Below are 14,153 nucleotides of genomic sequence, written 5' to 3' on the forward strand. Positions count from 1 at the left end.
TGCAGTAAACATATGAACTGTTTTTTGTAAAAGAAAAGTATATACATTTTGCTGTGTGAGACTAACAGGAAAGGGAAGTGGCCGTCATTGCCCAGACGAAATTGTGGCACAAAGATCACAATACCGCTCTTCGTTAAGTATGTTTTCATTAATTGATTCATATGCAACGTTAACTCTGTACTTGACGCAACAGTTGTTTAATTTATTAATTCAGTGGAGCTTTACTAAAGTCCGCCTACTCGCGGTGAGTTGTGGGTAATGTGGGTGTGCATCATTCTGCTCTCTGAATTTCGGCCTGCACTGAGGCACCGCACCACAACTGCAACGGATAGACCGCACCGCATTCGCAATGATGTTATCCATTAACATAAATGTAAAATGTAAATGTAAACATGGGCACGTAAAAAATATGCATTGCAAACGGAGTATGTGTGAAACAGGTGCTTTTTTGACCTGTTCCTCCAGTTTTCATTTTCTGCAAATAAATGCAAGTAGAAACAATATTTTTATTAGAAATTTGGGAGAAATATTGCGAGTTGTAGTAAACAAAATAAAACAAAAATAATCGTTTTACCTAAAGACATACAGTACCTATGAACCTATAAACAGGAAAATTGTCTCTGAAATGGTCTACTAAGTTTTTTAAGGCTGTTTTTTTCTAGAACTTTGATTTCATTCGCAGCGAGAAATTAGTATTGTAGTTTTTAAATGTGTGGTTGGTAATAACAAAGACGTCTCTGTTTATAATTTAAATAGAATTCTGTTACGCTGCCTATGAAGCCTAAACTGCCTCCATGCACAAATGCAATATTTGAACATTGCCGGCTTCTATTCGTAACCGAATAGCTACGATTGTTTTTTTTAACTAAAAAAGCGCCATTATCAACTTTTTCTTGTCAAAAAAGAGGAACACGGCCTTACAGTGCATTTTAAGCTACAGTATGTTTTGTTATTAGTATGTGTTCCCTCTTCCCCGGATTTCAAACCCTTTGCGCTGCTAACACAATGCTCTACAAATTGTGGTACAGGAACAGTTGATAAATCATTTCATAGGGTTTTACAGTGGGTCGGTAAAGATTAGGTCAGGTTTATAATCTCTCCATAAAGCCACTGACCCAAGATAAGACAGACAATCCACTTCATGTGCACAGATAATATATAAAGAAAAATGTAGTCATGTGGATCTTATTCTTTTACATGTCAGAGCATTAGAAAGTTAATCTGCTGATAATTAGCAGGGCCTCCGAGAAAAAACAGTTGGCGGTTGATTTACATCTAACAGATTCGGGTCTGTGTGGTCAAAACTTTCCATTGACCTGATTGCTTTGCGATGTACTGGATTCCAGTTAAAGTCTGATATGAACTTTGTGTGAGGGTTTCAGAGATGGTGGTATGACCAAAGATCATCGAGTCATTTTATTCACTGTACATTTACTCGGAAAGAAGTGGTTTTGTGTTTTACTATAAAACTTACCGCGGTGGACAGTCTGGATGCAAGTGTCATCTCCAAGTTCCCTTTCAGACCCAGAAGAGCAGGAACCAGGATGAAGACCTCAGTAACCTCTGTGAACACAGTCCAATGCTGCGGATAGAGAGATGAGAGTTCACTTTAACTAAACATCAGGCAAACTCAAGTTGGAAGTCGTCTGTAAGCCATGTTTTAATCAGGCTGATATGATGGATCTTCAATGTGACCCTATTGCTATCACTTTCTTTTGATCATGAGGCGGAAGTCCGATCTATGATTCTGAGAGCTGGAATCTTATCTCTGAAAAATCGATCATCCTTTACCTATCCTTCTGTTTCAATACCTGTATCCGTCTCTATTTTCAGAACAAAAAGAATATATTTTTGAGACATTTCTTAGTGGTTTTGTGTGTCAATACAACGGAAGCCAATGTTACCAACTTTCTTTGAAATATCTTTGTATTGTGCTGAAGAGAGGATTCATACAGGTTTTGAACGATGAGTAAATGACATTCGAGTAGCATTTTTTTTTACTGACTATCTCCATGTTCTTAGATTTTATTCATGAGGAAAATCCCCAAAGCAAGTAACATACTAACACCTGCATACATTTGAACTCATTTCAAAGCATAAATTTTTGGACGGCTTGAGAAGTTGATGACTCTAGTAACTGGCAGCCTGTGTTTTTTTTCCATACGGCTGCAATGCCTTAGATGCAATGCAGCGTAGATCAATATGAAAAAAGAATTGCTTATCTTTAGATGCGTTCTCACAGCAATTCAATCAATTCTTTGGGCTAAATCAATTCTAAGACCCATCAGCACATGGAGGACGGGGTAAATGGAGCGATAATGGGTCATTTTTCAACGTTTAGATACTGAGAAAACTATGAGACATTTATAAGTTGAAAATATTACATGTTGCCCAGTTTCACAGACGGGGCTCAGCTTAAGCCAGGACTATACCTTAGTGGAATTTTTAAGTCGCTTTTATAAAAATGCCTCAGTAAAAACATTACTGGTGTGCATCTTGAGACAAAGCAATGACAATGGTATATTTTAAGGTATGTCATTGCATGTTATTTTCAGTTAAGACAACTCAAACTTTCATTTTAGACTGGGACTAGTCTTAAGCCTTGTCTGTGAAACCAGGCATTTATATTTGAGCCTGAGCAATGTTTGTCCGACCCTGAAAACAATTATTGATGATACGATTTAACAAAGCACAGAGAAGACACACTTCTTCTTTAAACACTATAGAGAAAATTGTCTACATTAAACAATAAAGATTGGCACAAATGTCAGCAAAAGCACTGGTAAGAGTGAGAAATGCAGCTTTCCGCGGGCGCGTTTAATGGCCGTTTCTTTTCCCTTGAGTTTCTGGCAGCTCAGGGGCCACTTTAAAAAAAAGGACGAACATCAATTGAGCGCTGGCGCTTTGCCACTTTGTCTTCGGTCTCCTTTGAACGAGCCTCCCCTACTCTCTTTCTCTCTCTCTCTCTCTCTCTCTCTCTCTCTCTCTCTCTCTCTCTCTCTCTCTCTCTCTCTCTCTCTCTCTCTCTCTCTCTCTCTCTCTCTCTCTCTCTCTCTCTCTCTCTGTCTCCCTGCCCTAGTCAATTTTGTCTTCAGGGAACAGTGCAGTCCTGGCTAGTGCCTCCGTGTGCCTCCCAGGGTTCTGTGAACTCGACGCACAGCAGTGCAGGCATGCGACCGAGGGGGGGCTCGGATTGCAGGATTGTGCAATGTTGGTTGGCAACCCACAGTTCCAACACCTTGGTCTCCCAGGCTCGGCATATAAGGTCACAGAGGAATTCTGAGACGTGCTACAGACCTGGTTGCCCTTTAACACCTGAGGTTGCGATCACCACAAATGCTAACCTACTGCTTGCCAACTCGATTCAAAACTGCTTTGTTTTTTCACACATCTGTCATTTTCAACTACCATAAAAGACCGCAGGGTTTCCACAGGAAGTCCTCAGCAGATCAAATTGTCATCTGCACTTGTGACACGCAAGGAATGAACCCGACATGTCTGAAAGTTGACAAACTTTACACACGCAAATAGTTTTACTATATAAGACCTGATGGAAGGTTACAGAGGACAGGTAATTCTGGTCTGTACGGATTCCCGTGTCAATGAGGTGACATTCAGCTTGTGGTAGACCTTCTGTGGCTTCCTGTACGATCTTAATGTGCAGCCTGTTTTCCTGGAGGCAAAAATAGTTTTGCTTTCATTCAGATCTGGTCTGACGAGAGCTCTTCGAGCACAATGGATTCCACATCAGCAGAGACGAAATCATCAAGCCTCTTGAAAAACAAGTTTCCACGCCGGGTAAGACTAAAGGGATTGTCTATAACGTGGCGAATGGCCCATGGCCGATCACACAACGCAATATGAAGAATAAATACACTTCCCTACGTCCATCCTCAGAATTTGTGTATATTGTACCAAAACCAAGACAACTTTTTACCTGGAGTTAGCTGACTGTACCCCGACAGACCCTGAAGGCCAAACACAACCAAACATGTCCTGAAAAACACTGAATATATGCTGAAATGTACACCATACAATGGAAATCTACAACAGAGTTTCTACCATGTTTAGCAGCACTACAGAATTTCAGTTTGAGAAGTCAAAAGTTATTTTACTAAATTGTTAAAAAATATCAAGTTAACTGCATTTTGTAAGCAATACGATGGCCACAAGACTTTTACCCATTGCTTACTGTGAGGAGAATTATTATCTGGTAAGAAAATGTAATCGACTAATAAAGCAATTAGTTAATGAGCATCACAGGATACATTTTAGTCATTTGGCAGACGCTTTTATCCAAAGTGACTTACAGTGCACTTATTACAGGGACAATCCCCCTGTAGCAACATGGAGTAAAGTGTCTTGCTCAAGGACACACTGGTGGTGGCTGCTGGGGTCGAACCAGCAACCTTTTGATTTACCAGTTCAGTGGTTTAACCCACTAGACCACCACCTCCACCTTAAATATCACAGCAAGAACAGTATGATTTATTGAAACCTCTTCCCCAAAAAACTTTTGTGTTTTCTGACTTTAAGATAAAACACTTTGGTTCAAACTACAAATGTATTTTTCGAGGCATGCAGAAAAAGCAGACTTTATCCGATTGACCTTTCTGAAATATACAACTAGTAGTAGTCATTTCTAAACAAACCTTCAACAAGAACACACACAGGATCTATCTATCTATCGATCTTGCTCTTTCCGTTCTCTTTCAGGGACGAGATGCCATTATGTCTCATTTTTGTAGATTTTAAATCAATGACATCTCCTCAATAACAACCGCAGCAGGCTGTTGGGGACAACCCCTGAAAGTGCACACAGCATGAAAACACTGATGCTCTCAGTGTACAAACATCTGAATAACTAATGGCATCACAAACACGCAACAGGCTCAAAGGGTCAGTTGCACTACAAATACCATTGTTAACATATGTTTACTATGGCAAAATAATGGTTATTTGGTGATTATCATCGTTTTACTATAGTAACCAAGTTTTTATGGTTGCATTTGTAGAAAAAAAACATTGTTCATTTTCATAAGGGTACCAAAGTCATCTGTACTAAAGAGAAGATTATTATGTTATGTTTTAAGAAGTGAATCATCATACTAAAGGTAAAAAGTTTAAATAAGCGACCACATTTATCACCTAATCATTTAACCCAATTTTTTCCCCCTTTTATTATTTATATATTACAACACTGGAATGTTCCCCAGATTTTTATCAGAACCTAAAGTCTGCTTAAAGTCTTATAACTTGTCATCTGTACATTTTCTAATTTCGCACTCTATCATTTAAACAGCAGGTGAACATTTTTCCTTACCTGTACCATGTCCAGAACCATGCCGGCTGCAACTGTCCCAAACCCTGCCAGCAGGAAAGGGAACAAAACCTGGAGTCCAATAGAGAAGGATGTTTCCTTTAGTTGAACCGGCGGCACCGGGCTTTGGTCCGTGCTGGTGTCATCGCTCTCATTGCTTTGGCTGGCGTTCTCCAGGAGCGCGTCTTCTTCTCTCTGGCCTTTGGCGTTGGCCCGACAGTCGATGACCCCCGTTTCCGGCCGCTCATTCTCCTGACCATCGTGGTCCGGTAGGGAGGTCATCTCCGTGAGTTCGTACTCCCCGTTTTGGGGTGCCTCCTCATTGTTATCGGGCATGATGACTGGATGGACTGACCCATTGGAGTGGTGGTACGCTGGCGGCACCCCTTCCTTCATCATCTCTATCCTTTCCGTCCCGGTGGACATGTCGGACAGTTTGTCTTGATCTTTCGACCAGAGTACCATGCGGAGGCCTTAGCACGTGAGGTGTCAATTAAGAAAAAATGAATCCTCTCCGAGGCTTTCGTTGAGTTTAGATCAGCGATTCACCTGATCTCTGGAGATAATTTATCCCATTAAAGGAGGCGGGTGGCACTAAATGAATCCGTGCATCTACAGGTTGAGGAAAAGAGGCAGGTGCATACCCCTATTCCAGGCTCGAGTGAGATCCTGCCTGAACTTGGGAAGCATGCAAATTATGTTCTCCATTCAAAGCAATGTTTCTCTTTTAGGTCATAACAACAGAAAACAACATGTTAGTCTGTAGGGGGAAGAGATGCAAATTATTCTTCACGGCAGGGCTGATGCGCTGGAGTCTCAGAAAACGAATTCTCAAAACTAATGGCTTTGAAGGTCTTGACAGAATGTCCAGATCTTGCGTGTATGTAAGGCACTTGGCAAAACTTTCCGACCAGCTCTGGGCAGTTGGGGGACTGGAGCCGTCTTACTTTACACCACGTGGCAAATTGGTTTTTGAAATGTATTTAAAGGTCACTGGAGCCAGGGTAATGTTACACAGAAATGCCCGAGTTTGATAGGGTGGAGTTTTCACCTGTCAAAGGAAAAATCAATATAAATAGTTTTATACATAGGCCTATACATATATATATGGTATATTATATATAGTTATATAGCCTATAGTACTTGTTTTATACATATACATATGCAAATACATAGACACATAGATAGATAGGCTTTCAACCAGACACCAGCACACGTTTAAAAACCGGCTCGGCGCGTAAAGATGCCCCGTCAGTTCTGACGTTTTAACAACTCCCGGATGACGTCAAACATAAAAAACACGATATGACGCAATACTTTGAAAAACGCAAAAGTTTTCTTTGTGATTATTCACAGAAAACCAACATCCAGAAACGTCTTGCAGCAAGGCAAAAGGAAAAGAGCTTACGAGCCAACAACAATTTGCTCATTACCTCCGCACTGAAAGAAAAAAATCCCTACTTAGTAGTCCGATCAAATCCAGCCCAGTATGGGACGACGTAAATTAAAACGCTTCGCATGAACACCTTTCGCCCATCTCTTTCACAAAACTTTATTCCGCGCATTTTACACTTGTTTCAAAGTTTAAAACAACAGAAAAACCAACTAGTTGTCACATCAGGGCGAAACAGTACTGATTTGTTTATCCAAATCATTAAAAGTTATTTAAAAGATAAAGGTAGCCTACTTTAAATGGCTCTGACAACATGTCAAACAAACCCTTGTTAAATCAAAACCATTATTCATATATGATATGAGTTATGGAGGAGTAAGATTACGATTAATATTGTCTTTTTTAAGTGCACTTGTTAGTTATAATATAGTAATTGTATATAGGCTATAATACGTTTTAAAGTTTCTTATTGGCTCATGTATTTAAAGCCCATTTTTTTCGAAATCAGAGGAATAAAGTTTTTTTAAAGTTTCGAAAGTTCTATTGATAGTAGTAACCTTCATTTAAAAATAAGTTATTTGTCTAAAACAACTTTATACGTTATAAATATTAAACAGACGCAATCGTTACTTCACAAGCGCGTATGGTTTGATTACACTAACATGCGTAAAGCACTTCCAAAAGAACTCACATATTAAACTAAGTAACACATTAATCAACAAATGACGCAGTTTGTTACATCACATCAGACATACAAATATCATGCAGGTGATATAAGATACGGGTAAATCAATCATCTGTGGCGTCTACCTTGAAAAGAAGAAACGGGAATCTTCTAAAGCCGCTGTCATTCTCTTCAGTTCATGAACGCGCGGAACCCGATGCTGATATGCTCGTTCGCATGCCCTTATCTAGTGTTATGATGGACTCGAAACCAGTTTAATAAGTAACCCCCTCGGCTGAGGCTGTCAACTCCAATCCGTTACATTGTTCCATTTGACACACACGCTCAATCCTGCGCATCTATATGATAGGAGGAAGTCGCCAGGCGGGTAACTCTGACGCACTGGCGCAGCCCTGAGAGACACTTTCGAAACCTACTATGACTACGGTTTGGTTAATGAATATGTACTTAGATCACGTTGACGTTGCCTGGTAACCTTTGAGAATCTTTCTAGCGTGTTACAACATGCTAATTCGTATTCATGGCTCCGGCATCCTATCACGACTCGTTCTTTCGCCATCTGACTAGCATGCACTTGCTCGACGTCTCCTTGACAGCCAATCGGAGACCCGAGCGTCACGCAACGTAATAAATATTTAGGTTCCTTCACAATAGTAGGGAACGCGTGCGCTTAATGTGCGGAGACGTGCGAACACGAGGATGCGCGGTTGTTTTTCATTTAACACCCTGGAGAATCATTGATATTAAATGAGTTTGTCTTCCTGAAATCGTTTCCGAAAGAAGTTATACATTGGCTTGATCTTTTCTTTTATTATTAACTTATATCCGTTCAAGAGGAAATTACAGTTTTCAAAATTAAATGAAGAGTTATGCAGCACACAATATACGATTGACTCCAAAATAGCTTTATAATATAATTTAAATTATATTATATATAAATTATATTCTGTGTTTTCTATTCAGTTAATAAAGCCATAAGGAAGTGCCAATTTAGTGTGAATTTCAGTTCTAAATTATGTGATTATTAATGTATTTCTTTATTAGCATTTAAAAAATAAAGACAGTTTGGCAATTATACAGTATGTGGTAATACAATATTTAGTTACGAATAATTAAGTATAGTTTAAAAAGTATTTTTTTCGGGGGTTTTAAGTGTTTCAGTTCAATTTTACATTACAAGAGATACTAAAACATGGGATTTATTATTAGCCTTTATTTTGTACGGATGAAAGAAAATGTCACTTTTTAATAACAGCAACCCTGCTTTATGGAAACAATATTAGTAGCCTCAAAATCCTTGGAGATTTTTCCAGCACATGTAATTTAAAGCTAAAGTATTGAGAAGTGAATGGCTTTGTTCTGAGAGTTATCAGGCTGACGGCAAGCTGCTCTCAGCTGGCCAACTGGGACCGCAACGTGTTCACACCCCAAGGCATCAACACGATCCAAACTGACCCTTAACAAGATCCCTTGGCACCCAGTGCTCAGTAGTGTTTTGCAGCCGGCTTTGGGACTCAGCAGAAAAAGATTCTTTGAATTAAGTTCTGACAGTGTGCTTGCCAACAAGGTCTAAGAATGTTTATCTGAAGTTTTTTCTAAAGAAACCCAGAAAACTTTTTATGAAAGGCTTTTAGATAATAAGGTGTTTTTTTACAGGTGTATTTTTGTTTTCAAGACACTTAAAAGGTCTTCCATCTAATCACTCATGACCCTGGTTCATGAGTCAGATTCCCTTATCTGCTGATATACCACGTGTGTGGTATGCTACATGTATGAATAGATATATATTTCTGACGTAAGTGATTTTGTAGCCTATATGTGGTCATGTGACACAAAATGGTATAAATTATAAATAGGCTAAGTGAATATTTATAAATAAATATTCATCAAATGCAGAAATATTTGCTTTTAATGAGATTCTTGCAGCTTAATCAGATTGTCAAAGAACATAATGAAATAAACAGAATAGTGTTGATAACAACACATGCCATTCTCATGAGACACAACTAAACCATGCGGCAAAACAAGTAAATCCTTTTGAAAAACAAGGTGTGGTAAGTTCAGTAAGTCCACAGGACAGGGAGAGAATTTATTGAACTGGGCTGATTACTGCTTTAATTGAATGGAATGTAAAGGTCATGGACTAATTACAATAAGACGCACCTAGACTAAGAAAAATAGTGACGTGTAGCACTTCTGACAAAGTTACTTTAGAAAATTAATTAAGAGTAAGGTAAGTGCTGCCCTTCTATCTCGGATACAGAATACAAATAGCGTAGTTTGACTCACTCCCAAATGATCTGACCATTATCACCCATAACCTACTCCTTAAATAAAATAAAAGGTTCATAAGTAAATGTTTTTGCTGTAGTTATGCAGCTAGTTGCCAGTAACTTACTATAGATTAATATTTATCTAATTTATTGGCAACAGTTTGTTCAAAGATACATTTATATTAAACATTAACAAGTCTTTATCTTTTCAGGAAAAAAAACAATAAATAACACACTCATGCAAAGCATTCTGGATACCAGAAATCCACATCAAATTTTGGTTTCCGTAATGCTTTGCATAAGGCTGTTATTTTATTTTTATTTTTACTGTAAGGATAAAGACTTGTTAATGTTTAATGTTTATTTATATTTGAACAAACTAGTAAATTACATAAATGTAAATCTACAGTAAGTTACTGGCAAACTGCTGCCAGTAATACTGTAATTTCAACAGAAATCGTTTACAGTTTACTTTTAATTCACTTTTTAGAAGTACACTTAAATGTACACTTGTATACAAAAGCTAACAGAAAAGTCTTAGCATATGTGTAATTTGACAAGTTTACCATACATGTGTGCAATGGTGTGACACAGCAAAAAATTTGAAAATAAGCTGAACAATATTTTATTTTTAGTAATATTTAAATGTATGCTATAAAGAAAGATTAATAGAGATTTAATTACACATTTATTTATTTATTTGTCAGTCACCTATATTTGGCCTACTTGTACAGAATATTTTAATCGAGATAAGTACAATAAAGCAAATTCTAACTACAAGCACAGTATACTGTTAAATTCACATAAAGAAAACCTAAAATTCAAGTATTCTTATTAAAAATAATTTAAGTCTTAAGTCTTAACATGACCATCTAGCATTAACAACTGACAGAGGAAGGTGTGAAACCCTGTGCTGCTCACTAAATCTTAAACAACATGCCGTTTGCAAAGTAGTTCATCACAACAACAATTTCCAGCAGTGCTTTTAATCCTGGCTGTGGTAGAGATGAGCCGACAAAACAAATCTCTCCATAGCAATGCTTCTCAGCATCATGACAACCACTCTCTCCTGGCAACTCTCTGGATATTTCTGCCAGATCCGTGCCCTGTGCCTTTTGTTTTTTTTGTCTTTCTCTAAGGAATTCAAAATGGATTAGGACAGTCAGCTACCCAAGTGTGTAACAGATAGTCCTAGAACACATCGCACACATCTATCTTCTACCTTAGGAGTACCTGTAAGTCAACTGGTAGCGCTATGACAGCGATGTCATGGGGTTCGATTCCGAGCCAATGCGTGTACTGATAAATTGCATACCTGGAAAATCCTGGAAAAGCGTCTGCCAAAATATTGCGTAAAAGATTTTCGTTTTTCGAACAGAGTCAATGCACCTCACATTTGACATGACACTTGGCGCAAGGTCCAATGCCACAAAATACACAACTGCACAATCCCCCTTTGAAGCAAAAACATTGATTTTACAGATCTGTTTATTCTGCATGGCATTTCACACACCAAGATACGAACATCAAACGAGACACATATATTGTCATTTCAACCACATAATTACAACTTAGAATAGTTTTGTGGACAAGAAAAGAAAGATCAAACACACAACTTACACTGTATTGTCTTTCTAAATGGAGTATGTCCAGTACTTCAATCCTATTCATACAACATGATCACTGTCAATAAATTATAGTCTTTCTTAGAATTTGAACTATCGAATAGTAAGATACTGACTTTGAATAATTATAAGAAACTAGCTTCGGGTGGAAGCAAGAACAATGTTTTTCCCAAACAATAAATCGAGTCACAGCCCTTATTTCTGTGGACATTATCCTATTATCCGAGCACAGGTTGTGCACAAGGTATGTTCTGACCTTGTTTATGTGTGAAGAGCGCACAGAAAAACTATATGAACTTAAGTTGATATTTTCCTTTTTTAATTGCTGAATTAACCTTTTTTCTTCAGTTCACTGCGGTTTGAAGAGATGCGCAACAGTTCATTTAGTTACACAATTCAGGGACGGAAACACATGCTCACCTTACGGTCACCAAGTTCAGTCTGAGATCATTGTTAACAAGACCCTTGGTCATTACCCGAATAAAATGTGTAGGATGAGCAAACAGAAATAACCTTTAACCTGCGAGCTCTTTCCCACAAATATCTAAATCAGGTCAACATATACAACTCTTTCTAATATTTTAAAATAAAGTTGTATTTGGTAACATTCTTAAATGCATTAGTCATCATTAACGGATATTCAGCATATTAGTAATATTTGCATTTTTTCATCCTTGTTAATGTCAGTTAAAGCAAATACAAGTGTTCACATTCATGTATATGCTGAAAATATCATGAACTAAGATTAAAAAGTGCTGTAGAAGTAGTGTTCATTGTTAAAAAAAATACAACCTTATATTAAAGTTTTATTTTACACTGTGCTACAGTGATATATACAGTACATATATACTGTATGTAGTTGACAAATATATCGTAAATGTATCTCATTTGTGTCACAGCAAAATTTTAGAAAAACTAACAGTGAGATTAATCTCTCTTATGCTTTGTTTTGTAAATATTAATATTAATCATATCAAATAATATATTATTATAGGTTTGTTTTCTACTTTTTGGATACATGCACCACAGGACACGTGTACGGTATATTTGTCAACCATATATCTTCATGATCATACTAATATTAATGTACAGCTAAACAACTCAAATGAATACAATTTGCTTTTTCCGCAGTACGTTCTAAAAACCAAGGAAATACCCAAAACAGTGATGACATTTACAAAAAAAAAATAGCTGTGTTTGTCTGTGCAAAATGCCACAGTGTCGGAAGTCACCGGTGTATGGTTGCTAGGGTATTCTGGGTGGTTGCTAGCATGTTCAGCATCAGGACATCATTGTGAAGATTAAAAGCTCATTGGTTAACATACAGAAATTTAGCACTTAATCTTGATCATGACGAAAACAATTAAAGTTTTGTTAACTTTAATTGTATCTCCAGCAATCTTTCATCTCCGCACACACAGCCAGAGTTACGTATCTAATCCAGGCTCACAAATCACATTTGCTAACTTTACACAGCCTCAGCGTGTAGCAGTAAGCTTCTATTTGTGTCAATATGAGGGACGAAAATTGTGTTATGTCACACCATTAGATTATTATTAAATATAACAGAACATTATTTTAAAACTGCTTGTTGCACTGTTCTCCGAAACACCCATTAAATTGTGTAATTCGTTCATGATTCTGAGCCGCATGTGCTAATGCCTTGAGTAAGCTTTTTTCCACCTCGGATTGACTCCTGCTATAATTTACCTCATTGTTCTTACACCGAGACGACATTAAACTCCTACTTTAATACATTCACCGCAGTGCCGCATATAGCTTAACACGACTAATGTGGAACATTTTCCAGGCACAAGGTGAAAAATCCACCCCCATTGCAGCCTGGGGTCTGCTACTTTGCATTGGTGGTCACCCAGTGGTCCTGAACTCAGTGAGGTCACATGATCAGAATGCAGTGCAGGTGGATGGAGCTAGAAGGCATCTTGCACAGGAAGGCCTGGTTATAGAGTAGCTTGTTTGCATGTGTAAAAAAGGCACTTCAACCCCGGAACATTTCACCTTTAGGGAACATTCATGTTTAGAATAGGAAGTGATTCACAAATTAGAGAGTAATGATTTTTCAGCAAGAAAAACACCACTGTGTGCCTGTTAAAGAATAATACAAGTTTGCTTAAATAGTACAACATTCCAGGTGATGTATTTGCACACAGAGAATATATGAAAAAAAAGCATCCCGTTGTAAAGAAAGACTTTAAAATGTCGCACGTTACTGGACACATAAACAGACCAACAGCGGCACCAAGTGGCAAAAACTATAAATACAGCCTTATATAATAGACTGTCATGGGCGTTGAGCTCATTTGAGCAGATCTGTCGTTCACTTCAATGAAATGTTAATTCAGTTATTCGTAATTCCACGCGCCACGTTTAAATCTGAATTAAGACGTAAACAATAAACCTGTTAAATAGGGCCTAAATATTTGGTTACACGCTACTTTTATCAATAACCGTTTGACTGGGGTATAAAAACTATGACAGTGTCGTCAAATTGTATAGCCAAGTGAATCGCTTTGACGGGTTACCGATCTCCCCGTCAGAGAGATTATTTCGCGATACCTGTAAACGGTTTTATCGTGATGTCCGATCGGTTCCATGTTGAAACACCTCATTGTCGGGGCCTCCTTTCAATTCTTCCTTTGAAATGTCGACATAACTGCGGCGCATGCGTAGATCGAACGGTCTTCGCGCAAAATGCGTTCCCATAGTTACACGCGCGCAATTTCAGTGTTGTTCCTCTTGTTCTTCTTGTTCTTGTTCTTCTTCTTGTTCTTGTTCTTGTTCTTCTTCTTCTTCTTGTTCTTCTTCTTCTTCTTCTTCTTCTTCTTATTGTTCTTCT

The 14,153-nt window shown here is 38.0% G+C and overlaps 1 protein-coding gene across 2 annotated transcripts in view; it reads right to left on the reverse strand.

The window, feature by feature from the left end:
• Positions 1–14,009, reverse strand: part of slc41a1 (solute carrier family 41 member 1) — a 26,506-nt gene extending 12,497 nt beyond the window's left edge. The window contains exons 1-3 of one of the 2 annotated variants that reach the window (XM_056734656.1): positions 13,874–14,009; positions 5,324–6,371; positions 1,475–1,582 (exon numbers count right to left, since the gene is read on the reverse strand). In XM_056734656.1, the coding sequence (XP_056590634.1) occupies positions 1,475–1,582; positions 5,324–5,785 (570 nt within the window). In that variant the 5' untranslated portion in view covers positions 5,786–6,371; positions 13,874–14,009. Of the gene's footprint in view, positions 1–1,474; positions 1,583–5,323; positions 6,372–7,523; positions 7,744–13,873 lie in introns of those variants that run through there. The other variant, XM_056734655.1, reaches the window with a different exon arrangement.
• Positions 14,010–14,153: the final 144 nt, after the last annotated feature.

This window comes from Triplophysa dalaica, chromosome 21 (genome assembly GCF_015846415.1).
Source record: "Triplophysa dalaica isolate WHDGS20190420 chromosome 21, ASM1584641v1, whole genome shotgun sequence".
NCBI lineage: Eukaryota > Metazoa > Chordata > Actinopteri > Cypriniformes > Nemacheilidae > Triplophysa > Triplophysa dalaica.